This window comes from Lathamus discolor, chromosome Z, assembly GCF_037157495.1.
Source record: "Lathamus discolor isolate bLatDis1 chromosome Z, bLatDis1.hap1, whole genome shotgun sequence".
Classification (NCBI taxonomy): domain Eukaryota; kingdom Metazoa; phylum Chordata; class Aves; order Psittaciformes; family Psittacidae; genus Lathamus; species Lathamus discolor.
In genome coordinates, this window is record NC_088909.1 from 35845121 (window position 1) to 35858342 (window position 13222).

General features: G+C 41.5%; 1 protein-coding gene across 2 annotated transcripts in view; it reads right to left on the bottom strand.

Annotated features, from left to right (window-relative positions):
• Positions 1–1145: 1145 nt before the first annotated feature.
• The window catches only part of SHB (SH2 domain containing adaptor protein B), a 59670-nt gene continuing 47593 nt past the window's right edge, over positions 1146–13222 (bottom strand). The window contains exon 6 of one of the 2 annotated variants that reach the window (XM_065663519.1): positions 1146–3912. In XM_065663519.1, coding sequence (XP_065519591.1) covers positions 3729–3912 — 184 coding nt within the window. In that variant the 3' untranslated portion in view covers positions 1146–3728. Of the gene's footprint in view, positions 3913–9028; positions 9186–13222 lie in introns of those variants that run through there. The other variant, XM_065663518.1, reaches the window with a different exon arrangement.

Genomic DNA, 13222 nt, shown 5'->3' on the forward strand with positions numbered 1-13222 from the left:
GTTTGTTTATTTATCTATTTATTTAAACAAGTGCTAAGACCTTCCTTGTTCAGCTCAGGTACCAGCCTAGGTACAACCTGAGAACAACATGAGTGACTAAACAGCACAGAGGACCAGCTCAGTACCCCAGATCATAGCTTAGCAGTGCAGCAGGTTGAATATGGAATCAGAGCTTAAGTGTAAGGTGGCATTTGTAGCCTCCACCAACATTGCCACACAGTATTTGTGTACCTAACCTGAGCCACGACAGCAAGAGGAAGGGCAAATCCTGAACCTCACTGGGATCAGAAGGAGCAGCACATAAATGTGTTGACCTCCAAGCAGCACCAGTTTTCCTTGAAGCACAGACTCAGGCCATGTTCTTTGAGAACCTGGAAATGTGTGTTTTGTACCTTTGCACTTCAGAGAGCCCTGCATATTGCATCTTGGCTCTAAAGACTTATCTCAGAGAACACTATTACCAAGTACAGAAGCCACAGTGATGACTGTACATCCACAAACCTTTATGATTTTTCCAATTATGGAAGGAGCTGTCAAATGTAATCTTGGCCACTCCCCTATCCATCATACAGATGTTCACAGCTTGGGGGCTTTCATTACACTGAGAAATACTCATCAAAATAGAAGCCTAATTAACACCTCTTACAAAGTCTGCAGAAAGTGATTCACTAGTGTTATGCTGTAAACAGCAATAACTGGATTCCTTGAGCACCTCAAGCAATTTGACAGCAATATCATTCACACATGCACCTGTGTAGTTTTGGCACAGCCCTTGCAAAAGCGTACATTGTCAAGAGAATTACTCAGGGCAGAACTGAGACCCACTCCAAACCAGATGATAGCCTAATGATGACTTTCATCAAGACACACAAACACAAGTTGTTCCGAAAGGCTGCTTCTACTATTAGCTGTTCAAGACAATCAGATTAACAGTAACAATTAAAGGAAGAAAAGGGAGAATTTTGGGGTTTTTTTTAATAAACTTTTAATGAGCTATATAGGCACGATCGCTACGAGATCTTCCACCTATACGCAATACTACATACTGCAACACGCCGCGTTTTCACTGTACATTAAAAAGTCTGGGAAGAATATTCCTTCACTGGAAAAATATCATACAATCACTTAAATAAACAAAGACAGCATTACAGTGCAAACGAAAATCCCCATTTTATTTATTCTGCAATTAATGAGCACTTCTTTCTAAAAGTCTTTTTAAAAAATAATAGTCATAATAAAAAAACCCACACACTTCCCACAGACACCCAACATTTTCTGGGATTATTTCCTCTGGCTGAATCAAGAACCCTGATCTGATCCTTGAAGCTGTAATAAACTTTACACACATTTGTGTGATGCTTATTCGCCTGATTTGTATGAAGCAAGGGATCCCAACCCCAAATCTGCAGACTGCAATAAAATGGCACCTGCTGGCTTCAGCTGACTTTTAACCATGTCCATGACAAGATCTGGTACAACAGTTATCCCCACGAGGTAAAAACAATGTGCTTAAGGAAGCCTGGCAAGGCCTTGGTTGTTGTTGGTTTCTACTGGTAATTGCTCTTAGAGAGAGTAGGGGCATACTTTTCCATTACAGGAATAAATCAGCCACAGAACAGCAATATTGCCAAATTCTCAAAAATGCACTTCAAATGCAAAAGAAGAAATGCAACATACCTCTGTCTCAAGGGGCATGATGGAGTTGCCAGAACCCACATAGGCAAAGACTCAGACAGCAGCAGATTCAATCTAATTCCTAACCTCTGCAAGCTCTGCCACCCTCATGTACTCCTACTCTGCTGGAAGAAGAATGTGCTGATTTAAAAAGTGCCTGTATGCTCTTACCAATTGGGTGATGTTGGGAGGAGAATGAAGAGTTCTGGAAAGACTTTAGGGAAATAAAAAGCAAGTGTAGGTGAGTATGTGAAAAAGGGGATGCTTGGTTTTATTGGAGAGGAATGTTGTCTCTTTGTACTCTATTGTGCCACCCTTCTCTCAGAAAACCACCAAGAGCCTATTACAGTGCAGATTCAAATTCTGGGTGAGATAGCTGCAGCTTGACCCACTACTGTTGCTGCACAGAATGACAATGGGCTCCTCACATATGTGATCCAGTCCAGTTCAAACTGTGTTGGATGTCACATAAAGAACAAGGCAAGCTTAAAAGGAAGCAGAACATTCATCACCAGTGACATTATACAGGACATCCTTGAGGTTCTTATCAGATTAGACAATATAATGAAGCACTACTTTTACAGGCAGTAAGTGGTTATTCCATTACAATTCTCCTATTTGCACTTCTTTCTAAGCATAATAAAATGGAAGAGTAGTAGGTAAGAAAGCTGAATTAAATAACACACAATTTCACACTCCTATTTCAGCTTGTAAAATACATATACTGCATATAACCAGTCTGCTACTACAACAGCTGATGGGTTAATGCACATCATTCTAGACACAGGTGGGAAGTGGCACAAAATGAGGACTACTAGGCTATTGATTGTCCAGTTCTAATTTCTGCACAATTATATATATATATATATATCTCATTTATCCCCTTGAACGAGCACACAGAGCATGTAGAAAACATCTCTCATGTAGATGGGCACTGAGTTGGCAGGACTAAGGTTCAGAGCAGCTTGTGCAGTGCTTCTGGCTGACAGTGACTGAAATACAGCAGGAGGCTTCTGCTTATGGTGAAAATGAACACTGGCCAGAAGGCAGGTGCAAGGGACCTTGTTTTAAAAATGTCTTGATACACCAGAAAAACAAATTTCTGCTACATATTAAAGTTCTCATTTGTACAGCTGCAAATATCATCTTACGGCAAGGCAGTATTATACACACTTGTTAGTCTGCTATCTCAGTAGGACTGTTTGATACAGATGAATGAGCAAGTGAAGATTTTGCCTACAAAGCTTTATAAAAGCCTTTGACCACCCACATGCATAAATACTAACCCATATACTAAAATGCCTCATTCTTAACTACGTAAAACATTACAGTTTAACTGCACCAAACAGACTTAGCTGCCTGCATCTATGAGTGAAACTTGCAAATGAATACAGTAACCCTTAAGAGATTATTTTACCAAAAAGGATAAAAATATATAACAAATTACTTTTTCATTACATTCCATCTTCATAAATAATTGACCATGATTTGCTTTTACAAAATTATTTTAAGATTGTGTGCCTAATAGGAGTTCAACATTTGACTACCCCAAGAAACTGCATTAAAAGTCCCCCAGACCCACCAGGCTAAGTGAGCAGAGCCACAGGGACTCGCCTGCTAAGCAGCTTTTTCTCAGGTCCACCAAGGGACTCTGGGGTCCCTCAGAGTCAGGATACTCTTTCACATGAAGAAGTTTCTCAGGGTAGCAAGAGAATAAAAGTTGCTGGTGTTTTACTGCTGAGAAGAACTTGTTGATTCTTCTCAAAACATGGAGGAAGAACTGTCGGGAAGTACTTCCAGTCACAGAGAAGCTCTGTGAAGGTTGTCTGTTCTCTTTGTACTAAAATAAGGTTTCTTTCTGTTATGTAGAAGCCTGGTTCTGGAGGCACCCTGCAGCATAAGAGTACCATACACAACTTGACAGGGCACCCAAAATCCCAAGACTAAAGGCTGCCACTCCATCACAGACTTAAGCACTGAATTCTGGCAATGAATTCTGTGCAACCCAGCTTACCTCTCACCTCCCATCCACAGGAAGGGGTGAGACTAGATTATTAGAGGGTCCGCACAGCCACAGGGTAGAGCAGCGACAAGTGTTCTGCTCCTTTGATAGGCAGCTTTTTTGTAGTGTAGTAGTGGATGACTTCAGGAACACTGTCAAAGGGAGGGCTGTTCTGACCCAGGATGTACTTCTCTTTGGTCTTCATCAGCTTCATGTGCATAAAACCTTGACTGCTCCTGCAAGGAAAGCAAAGTGTTAGTTCATGCTTGTGCATAAGGAAGAGGGGAGCAGAACCACAACAGGCTCATGGAAGGGAAAGTAGGATAACAACGTACAGATAGTTGCTGGGTGACAGGCAAGGACAGTGGCCAGACCCTGACAGACAATGACAGCCTGCAAACCCCGAAGGACACTGCAACACACAGGCAGCCTAACCCAGTATGTTGTTTTCATCCCACGTGCTGTCTGGATTCAGGTGCAAGGCTGGAGATGACCCAGAGGTGTGCTAGAGCACATCCGCTTTACTGTCCTACCCAAGTGTTTCCCTGTTTACTGTTCACTACAGCTAATCATTACTTCTGGACTAAAAGGTATCATTAGTCTTGGCCTGCCAGAGGGCTGAGGCTCTCTTCATTAGACACACAGGCAGGCCATGAGCCTCACTCAGATGAAGCAAGGCCTTCCCTACTCTGTCCTGTTAGCCACAGGACAGACAACACCCATTCCAGCCTCACAGCATCTGCCCAGAGCAGGGCTATGTGCAGAATCTGGTGGTTTCAGCTGGGAAAACTTCTGCAGATGAGCCCATTCCCAACATCAATGGCATAAAGACTTTCATCTGCCCTCTACTGAGCAAAGGCTGCTATCCTGAAGCCTTTCTGCAGGCAGAAACCAGTCTGTGACTTCCACACCTGCCCTAGGTTCAGCTGTAACAGTCATTTTTCTCTTTCCTAGTAGCTGGTGCAGTGCTTTCAGCTTTAGTCTGAGAACAATGCTGATAACACACCCATGTTTTAGTTGTTGCTCAGTAGCGCTTACCCTGATCAAGGACTGTCTGGTCTCATGCTCTGCCAGTGAGAAGGGGCATGGGAAGCCAGGAGGAAGCACAGAGAGGACACCTTACCCAAACTAGCCAAAGGGATATTCCATACCACAGCACACCATGCCCAGTATAGAAACTGGGGGGAGTTACCCAGAAGGCCCAGATCTCTGCTTGGGTCGGCCTGGGTATTGGTTGGTGGGTGGTGAGCAGTTGTATTCTCTTCCCTTGTTATCTCCCTTGTCATTATTACTATTGGTGGTAGCAGTAGTGGTTTGTGTTATACCTTAGTTACTGGGCTGCTGTTATCTCAACCTGTGGAGTTACATTCTTTTGATTCTCCTCCCCATCCCACCAGGAGCAAGAGGTAAGAAGAGGGGGAGTGAGCGAGCGGCTGTGTGGTTTCGAGTTACCAGCTGGGCTTAAACCACGACAACATTCAGAAGCGTGCAGTTCCTAGATGACCTGCCTGCACAGTGCATTGCCTCTTTGAGGGAAGGCTTATGATTATACAGGGAAGATTCTCACAGTAATAACTGCCCTGTCTGTTTCTGCAAAAGCAACCCATACAACACAATGTCACTCTGAGGGGTACCACCCACACTGCCACATAGTACAGTAGTGGTAGAGCTGACCTCATCTCTTCCCAGCAGTGACTCTTCAGTGTCTGCTGTCTTAAGCATGTCACACAGGCTATTTTAATAGTATAGAGTTTAGCCAGAACAAAACAAAAGCAAAGGGCACCTTTTACACTTCAAGATGTTAAATAAGGCCTAGGTATAGGGTTTTTACGGCTTAGTTCATGTCCCACTCCCTAACTTGTGGCTCCAAACCATTGACTCTTCCAAGTGTGTCCAGGGACAAATATAAGTGTTAAAAACCAGAGTCAGTCTCTGTCAGCAACAAAAAACGGTGCAAGATGACACAGAAAGCTACAGCAGGAAAACAAATCATGCCATGTTAAAAGAAGCTTCTCTAAAATCTGCCATTTTCTACCTAGAAGGGGTAGCATTCCCTCCAGAAGTGCTTGTAGCACTATCAAGCTTGTATCTTTCAGATGTATTCCACAATTCTCTGATGAAGTGACCCTTTCTGTTGAGCAGAAACTACTACAGACACTGTAATTATACCACTACACACTTAAAATCATGCTTTAAATATAAATTTCTTAGCAGAAAAAAATATCTCTTTTGAATCATAATGGCTTTTTTTTTTTTTTTTTAAACAAGGGTGGCATCTTTAAATATTTTATTATGAGGACAGATGTATTGTTCTGTTCCTTCAGTTTATTATGCATCTGCTTTGCTACTAGATGCCTTAAAAAGATACATTAATGGAATCCCAGGTGCATGCTTATTTCAGGAGTACAGCAAGAACTGAAGAACAATCTACCAAAAGCACCTCAATACAGAAAGGGCAAGGACACATACCCTTTCTGCAACAGAAAGAAAATATATGCAAACAAACTGCTACAAGCTGTGTATTCACAACAGATAGCTGTTGCTTCCCTAAGAAACAACTATACCTAGGTCTGGGTAGTACATAGTCAGAAAGTATATGATGTCTATGGCTACCAGAATTCCACGAACAAATAAAAAGCATATCCTCTATATCATGACAGGTCAGTTTTTTTAGAAGGCTACATGGTTTGTGAAGATGAGTAAAAAAGAATGTGACACAGAAGTTATGGATAGCAGCCTGATGGAATTCCAAGGCAAATAGAAAGCTTCTTCCCTTGGGATAGAATAAACACAGGCAGCAGTGCAAGCTGTGGCATGGCTGGCCAGAAAAGGAACTCTGGTGGACAGGACACAGAACATGATTCAACAGTCTGCCCATGAAGGCCTACTGCAGCCTGGGCTGTGTAGCAAAAGTGTGGCCAGCTTCTAGAAGAAAGTGAGTACTTCCTGTACATAGCACTGATAAGGCTGCAGCTGTATCTCAAACTGGTGCAAGGACTGCCCATAAAAAAGAGAAGCCAACATTAGAGCAAGTGCAGAGCAGGGCCACTAAACACATGGGTTCCAGAGGTGGAAGCACATGATGTACAAGGGCAGGCTGAGTGAACTGTGTCTGTTCAGTCTGGAGAAGAAAAGGTGAGATGGAGGGTGTCAGGCTGCAGTCATCCATTGCCTAATGGGGGAGTTACAGAGAAAATGGAAATTTGAGTCAAGAAGCTTGAGTTCCCAGTGGACAGACGGAAAAACTTCCCTCTCATTAGTGTGGTGCAGCCCTGGGACCAGGCTCTGGCAGATCAGGAGGACTCCATCCTTCCAAGTTTTCCAAATTTACCTGGCCTATATAAAGCACCCAACAACCTAATGAGCATGTCCTGGTTGGAGTAGAGGGTTGGACTAGACACCTCCTGAGGTCGATTCCCAACCAGATCTATGATTCTATGACTCATCTTTACAATTTGTATATTTGCAGCCACTAAGCAGAGCTTCTAGTTCAACAACAATTTTAGTTTGAAACATTTGTAAAAATGTACTATTGAAGACAAAATATATTAAAAAAAAGAAAAAAAAAAGGAACCAGAGAAACCTGTGAAATTAAAAATGTCAGGACTCCCAAGTAAAACTTTCCTGAAATTGGAAATGTGGGGTTTGTGCCATTATTTCACAAGAGAGCACACAAAATCCACCTCAGTTTCAAGCTAGACACTATTAAGGGGAGACTTTATTTACATATAGATCTCCTGTTAAAACCAACTGCTAGCCACGGTCTTTGTGGAACATCCCAAATAATTCAACTGTCAACTGGCTATGTGCAGATGAAAACCTGTGAGGTTGTCTTCATTCAGTTATCGGTAATCTTCAGTCATCTTTGTTCTCTTCTGGTATGCCTGGACTCATAAAGAATTGGTGCCCAGCAGTAACTGGCAAGGGCAGAAGGCATCTACACTTGTTTAACAGCCCTGTTGCTGCTAGACCAGTGACTAGGATTACAGGGACACAGTTATGAAAGGAATCTAGAAGTCGTACCCCTCTCTCTTCTTCTCCTCCAGACCTTTTAGATTTAAGCTCTGATTTCAGCATGTAGGAAGACTGATGAAATTTCAGGTTGCAATGAAGAAAAAACTTCATGATTGAACTGGTTGTAAATCAGTTTCTGCTTAGCTTTCTAAGCACTGTTAGAGTTTATCTGAACAAGTACAAGCAGAACATATGCCTGATAGTGAGTAGTCCTGGTTTTGGAATACTGATTTTTCATCCATTTCAACAGCAATAACTATTAGAATCTGCCAGGCCCAAGGTTTTCAAAAAGCAGAACCTAAACAGCAATCCCAAGTTCACATATGTAAACACTGGTAAATGCCAGTGCCGTGAACAGGTGAGACACACTTTTTGCAAGAAAGGTGCTGGGACCTGACCTAAGTCATGTGATAATATTACTACGTGAATTCTGAATGCCATTGTGGTTTCTCAAGTGTTGCAACAATTCTGCACTACAGACACTATTTGCTCCTTCCTTCCCTTACTGCAACTATTCCCATGGGTTTCAAATACAGAACAGGAAAATTCCTAGTTGCTAATCCCTGCACCAAAGTGCTTTATAATTCTCAAGCACAGATGTTTACACAGACACAATACTTGATGCATGACTAATAGTCACACCTTGCTTAAAATGTTTTGCAACACAACCACAAGACCGAGCGACTTTGAATTACAGCTTTCTTACACATTTTCCTTCAGTTTTCAAAAGTCAGTAAGGATGGGAAAGGAATTGTGCAGACAGCTCATAAGACTGTGCTTTATTTTGATCTTATGCCTGAAGTAAGATACAAGAACAATCAAGTTAGATTGTTCTTGTATCAAGTAGATATTAAACCTAGTAAATTTTTTCCATAAAATGTTAATGGTTTTGAAAGATCATTGATGTTCTCAATCAGAAAAATTGGCCAAGCTTTCTGAACACTGATTTTGCAGAAGAAAATGCTGTTTTGTTAGAAAAGTTTTCTGCATTCATTTTGATGAAATGTCACCTGGACAAGGAAAAAAGAAACAACTTTACAGTAACATCAGAAAAATAAGATTCTAGCAATGTAGAAAGCATGTTTTGTTGTTCTGTTTTTTCATTCTGAAATGCCCTTCCATTTATGTTATATGCTGTCACTTTGAGCAAAACCTATAATGCTTTATGCTAACCTACAGCAACAAAGCAATAAATTAAAATTTCCTCTGAAAAACTATTCCCCCTCCTCCCCCCCCAGATAAGTGACTACTTTGAAAAATCATTTAATTTTTTTTATTTTTTTTTCCGAGCGCAGAATACACAACACTGTCATTCTATATCTTACAGCCACTGTCTCCATGGTACACCAAACCATGTCTCTTCCCCTACCAGCAAGGGCTGCAGTGTTGTAATAGCATTCAGATTGTGTGAAGATCACTCTACTGAACCCAGTTTCTGTAATCAATTGCCATCCACTGTTATGCAGTTAGTAAAGATGTTCAGCTTCTTGAAGTTCTGTGGAAATGACAAAATCCTTGCTGTTCTTATTACCGTTTACGCCAACACCAGACTAGTAATACACTTTTAAATACTTTTATTCAATTGCTGATTTAGAGAGCCACAAAAATTCCACTACTTCATAAATTCTATTGTCAGGAAGAAACTTTCATTTTCTTACAATATCACAACAGCTGCTTTCCAAGAATATATTGCATGCTTTAAACCAGCTAAAAAGTACAAAGTCTAGCATTAATCCAAACCTAAAACTACCCAAAGTCTATGTTCTCAACTTTGGAAAATGTCTTCTACAGATGAATCTTTCATTTCCATGATGACAAAACACTTTGCTTGCAGTAACCTTTGCTATTTAGGGAAAACCACATGCCTGTTTCTGAGCCCACAGGATCAGGATGTCAGTAGACACCACTCTCTGAATTCAGCTCTGTTCTCCCTCCAGTGGCAATGATCGTACACTAATCATCTGACAGAGCAGAAAGCAAGGCCCGTTACTGTTTTCACTCAGTCTGCACATACAGCTGAATTGTGAAATAATCCTAGTCTAAAATCCAGCCACATTTCCTGAAATTGAAATCTGAGTCAGTAAATGAAAGTAGTGCAGGTGCGGTGCACACTGCTGCAAAAAGACACGGGAAGGGAAAACCCTGACCAAAATAATTAGCTATTAGAGCCTAGGCAATGGCTGGTCTTCACTGAGCAAGACTGAAAAATAATACCCTGTACTGAGGTGTTCTATTATTACATTAGAAAGGTACCTCTATGAGCTTCATGTGCAGTGAAGTCATTGCTGAACACCTAAAACTCAGAGAGATGGCTCTCCTCTTCCTTTTGCACATCTACTTTCACTTCTTTCACCACACTCCTTGCTGGTAAAGAACAGACCTAATATAAGGAGCTTGCATCTAGGCATTTCATCAGCAGTCATGGACCGGGAGCCCTGGTCACAACACAGTTTACCAGGATTATAGATCTCCAGTTCTTACCCAGCCTTATGCAATTAAAAATAGGTTCAAGTAAAGAGTGAGAGGGTATGAGTGAGCCAAATATCTGTTTCCTCTTTTCCTACAGGAAAAAGGAAAATCAAGAAAAAGTGCAGGGCTGCTGTAGGAGGCACAAAAGCATGCACAGCTGCCCCTCGGGCCTTTCGAACCTTTTTGTTCTGGGAAGGTAGATCATATTCCTTCATTCTGCTATGGAGAATTTAAACAGTGCTGACAAGGAGGCCCAGTTCTTTGGATTACAATCCATAGAAAGATGCTTTTTGCCTCAAACACTTGCCATCAACAATAATAGTTCTTTGTTTCTAACTGAGATGAGCTGTACATCATTAAGATCTTCTTTGTTGACCCCAGATGTAGCCAATTCACATGTAATTATTCTTTGTTATGTAAACTATGATATATCAAAATAACAGACACTGACTTGAACAGCTTAAGCTACCCTGATGTTTTATCTACAGTCACATTTTAATTTGTTAACAAAGCAACTTGGACACTTTTTTAATACCTTTGGAATGATAACTTTTGGAATTTGAATCAGACAGAAAACTCATGTAAATTCCCCATGTGAGCTGAGCCTCTCTGGCCCTCTCAAAGTCAATGGAACAAAGAAAGATTTCCTCCTGTTGGAAAAGATTATCTTAAGAGATGTCTCCACTGTGCAATCTTCAGTTACATTACATGAAATTGAGCAAGTTCTACCCTCTTTTAACTTTTCAAATACAGGTAATACTTGGATAGATTCTCATTGCCAGACATTGCTGTGTTTTGAGAAACCTAAAGATAGTCTTTTGTTACTAGATAAAAAGAAAACCATAAACCCAAAACCCAGAGTAAGAACCTCACGAAGCTAAGGAATAGACTTTAAATCACTGTCACTTAATCTCAGTACAAAATCAGGGTGTTTTTCTTCTTCCCTGAATCAGAAATGTGTGATATTTAACTGAAAAAAAATGCTATCTCACACATGTTGGTAAATGTCCCTGAGCAGCACAAACACATCTAAAAGTCAATGGTGAATCTGAATGCCTGGAAGAAGCATGCAACATTTGGACAGGAACAGTATACAGATATTCTGCCTATCCCTTACTATCTCTATCAGAGGCTGATGTATCCCTATCCAACAGCCTTAATGGGAGGGTGCAGGCTACAGATGGCTAAGTGCCTTTCAGAGCACATTAATTAGCAATTGAAAAGTGACTGTGGTTATTTGAAAGTATTTCATTAGGGCTTCTGCAGCCAGTCATAATTTTTAATCAACAGGTTTAAACAGTGAAGCAATTTCTCCTCAAACTTATTACACAAAGAAAGTAACAGCAAGACATCAAACTCAATTAGGTAACCAAGGACAAATTTGATAATCACTTTAGGACTCTAGTCCAATACACTGTCAGAGCAAGCCTGGATAGCTTAATCTTCAGCAGTGCTTTCCCATGTTCAAAGCAGGGTCATAGCAGAGACCATATCCATTGCTTCAGGGCTCTTGTTGCCTGAATTTCCATTTCAACACAGCTGAACTGGGAAATAGGCCTTAAGGGGCACCCAGAAGCAGCTCCAGTGTTCTAGTATAGAAAATATTCATTAAAGCTGGACTCTAGGAGCAGCAAATCTAGTATACATCCTAGTTCTCCTCTTGTGAACCCCTTCAGTTTGGCTGTTGAACCTTACACCAACAGGTTTTACTTGGTTTACTGTGCCCAGCTGTGTGGTAGTACTTCCTACCCTCCTATAAATCAGAGAGCCTTCCAGCCCCTCATGTGGACGGTACAAGCTCAAGACAACTCCACCTGCTTCTTCAAGTCTGACAACATTCTTTTTTTGGGAGATGGTTTTCACACAGCCAACAGACACTGAGGCCTTAAGGTCTCATTCAGTCTTCCTTGAGACCACACAGCTGATAGAGGACTTGGTGCTCTACCCTGGCAACTCTCCTACCTTATGAGAAGGGGGTATGTTCTTAGAAACAACAGAGAAAAGAAAGCAGAAAGTCACAAGACTTGACAGAGGTGGAGAAGCTGAGAGACACTATGCTTAAGATCTAGTAAACCTTTCTATTCCAGGTATTTCTAGGAGGCCTTTGTTCTCATCCTCAATTTTGCTTCTGGCAAGAAATGTAACCAAGGATGTGCTTTTGTGAATCACAAGTAACCTACTATTCGAACAGACACATCAGCTCAAGGACATACAACAGTAGCAGTGGCTTCAAATCCCAGGCCCCTCCCTTTGGTTACAACAAGCCAAGAGAAGGCGCTATGTGCTTTAATGGGAATCAAACAAGTGAACAGGTTTCTCCCAAGCCAAGGATTTAAGGACAATCTTGTTCCCTAAGGCTTTCAAAGTGCTGCGCAACAGCCCATGGTGAATACATTGTGTCTAGTTTCCACTGCACTAGCACATCTAGCACTGACAAAAAGCACCAAGTATGCAGGTGCTAGGGACAGACAGATTTCAAGTAGAGGGGGCACTGGAAATAACTAAGGATAGCAGTCCTCCAGCTCTGTCAGAGAATAAAAGCCCTTGCTGCTCTTACGCCTCTGCAGACTACTTAAGACATGCTGTGTAGCACACAGTGGTCTCTGGCTAAATGATATGGAGAGCCTGAAGACAGGCATGCTTGGACCTGCTACCATTTGGAGTGGATCAGTCTGCGCAGCACTTGATCTAGAGACCCATAGGTCCCATAGGCGGCCTTGAGGCATTGCTTATAGAGTTCTGGCATTTCAGCTCACAAAGTCACAATTCAGTCACAGTCTGTCTATGTTAAGTCATGGCATATGGTTTTTGAATCAAAACATTAAAGAGGTAGGATTAAGGGGGTTTTGCAATAGGACCTGGATGCACTTGGTGGGTAATGCAAGAGGATGAGGAATTCCAATGTGTGCCTCAGGGGGATTTGAATGAGAATAGCCAATAAATTAAACTATATGATGTTAACTGCTTCATAATACTGTATATATTGTCACTTTGGTTGTATGCATATGGAGGCTATATGTCCATCACTGGACACTGGGCACCTCATGGCATCTGTCTCCAGAT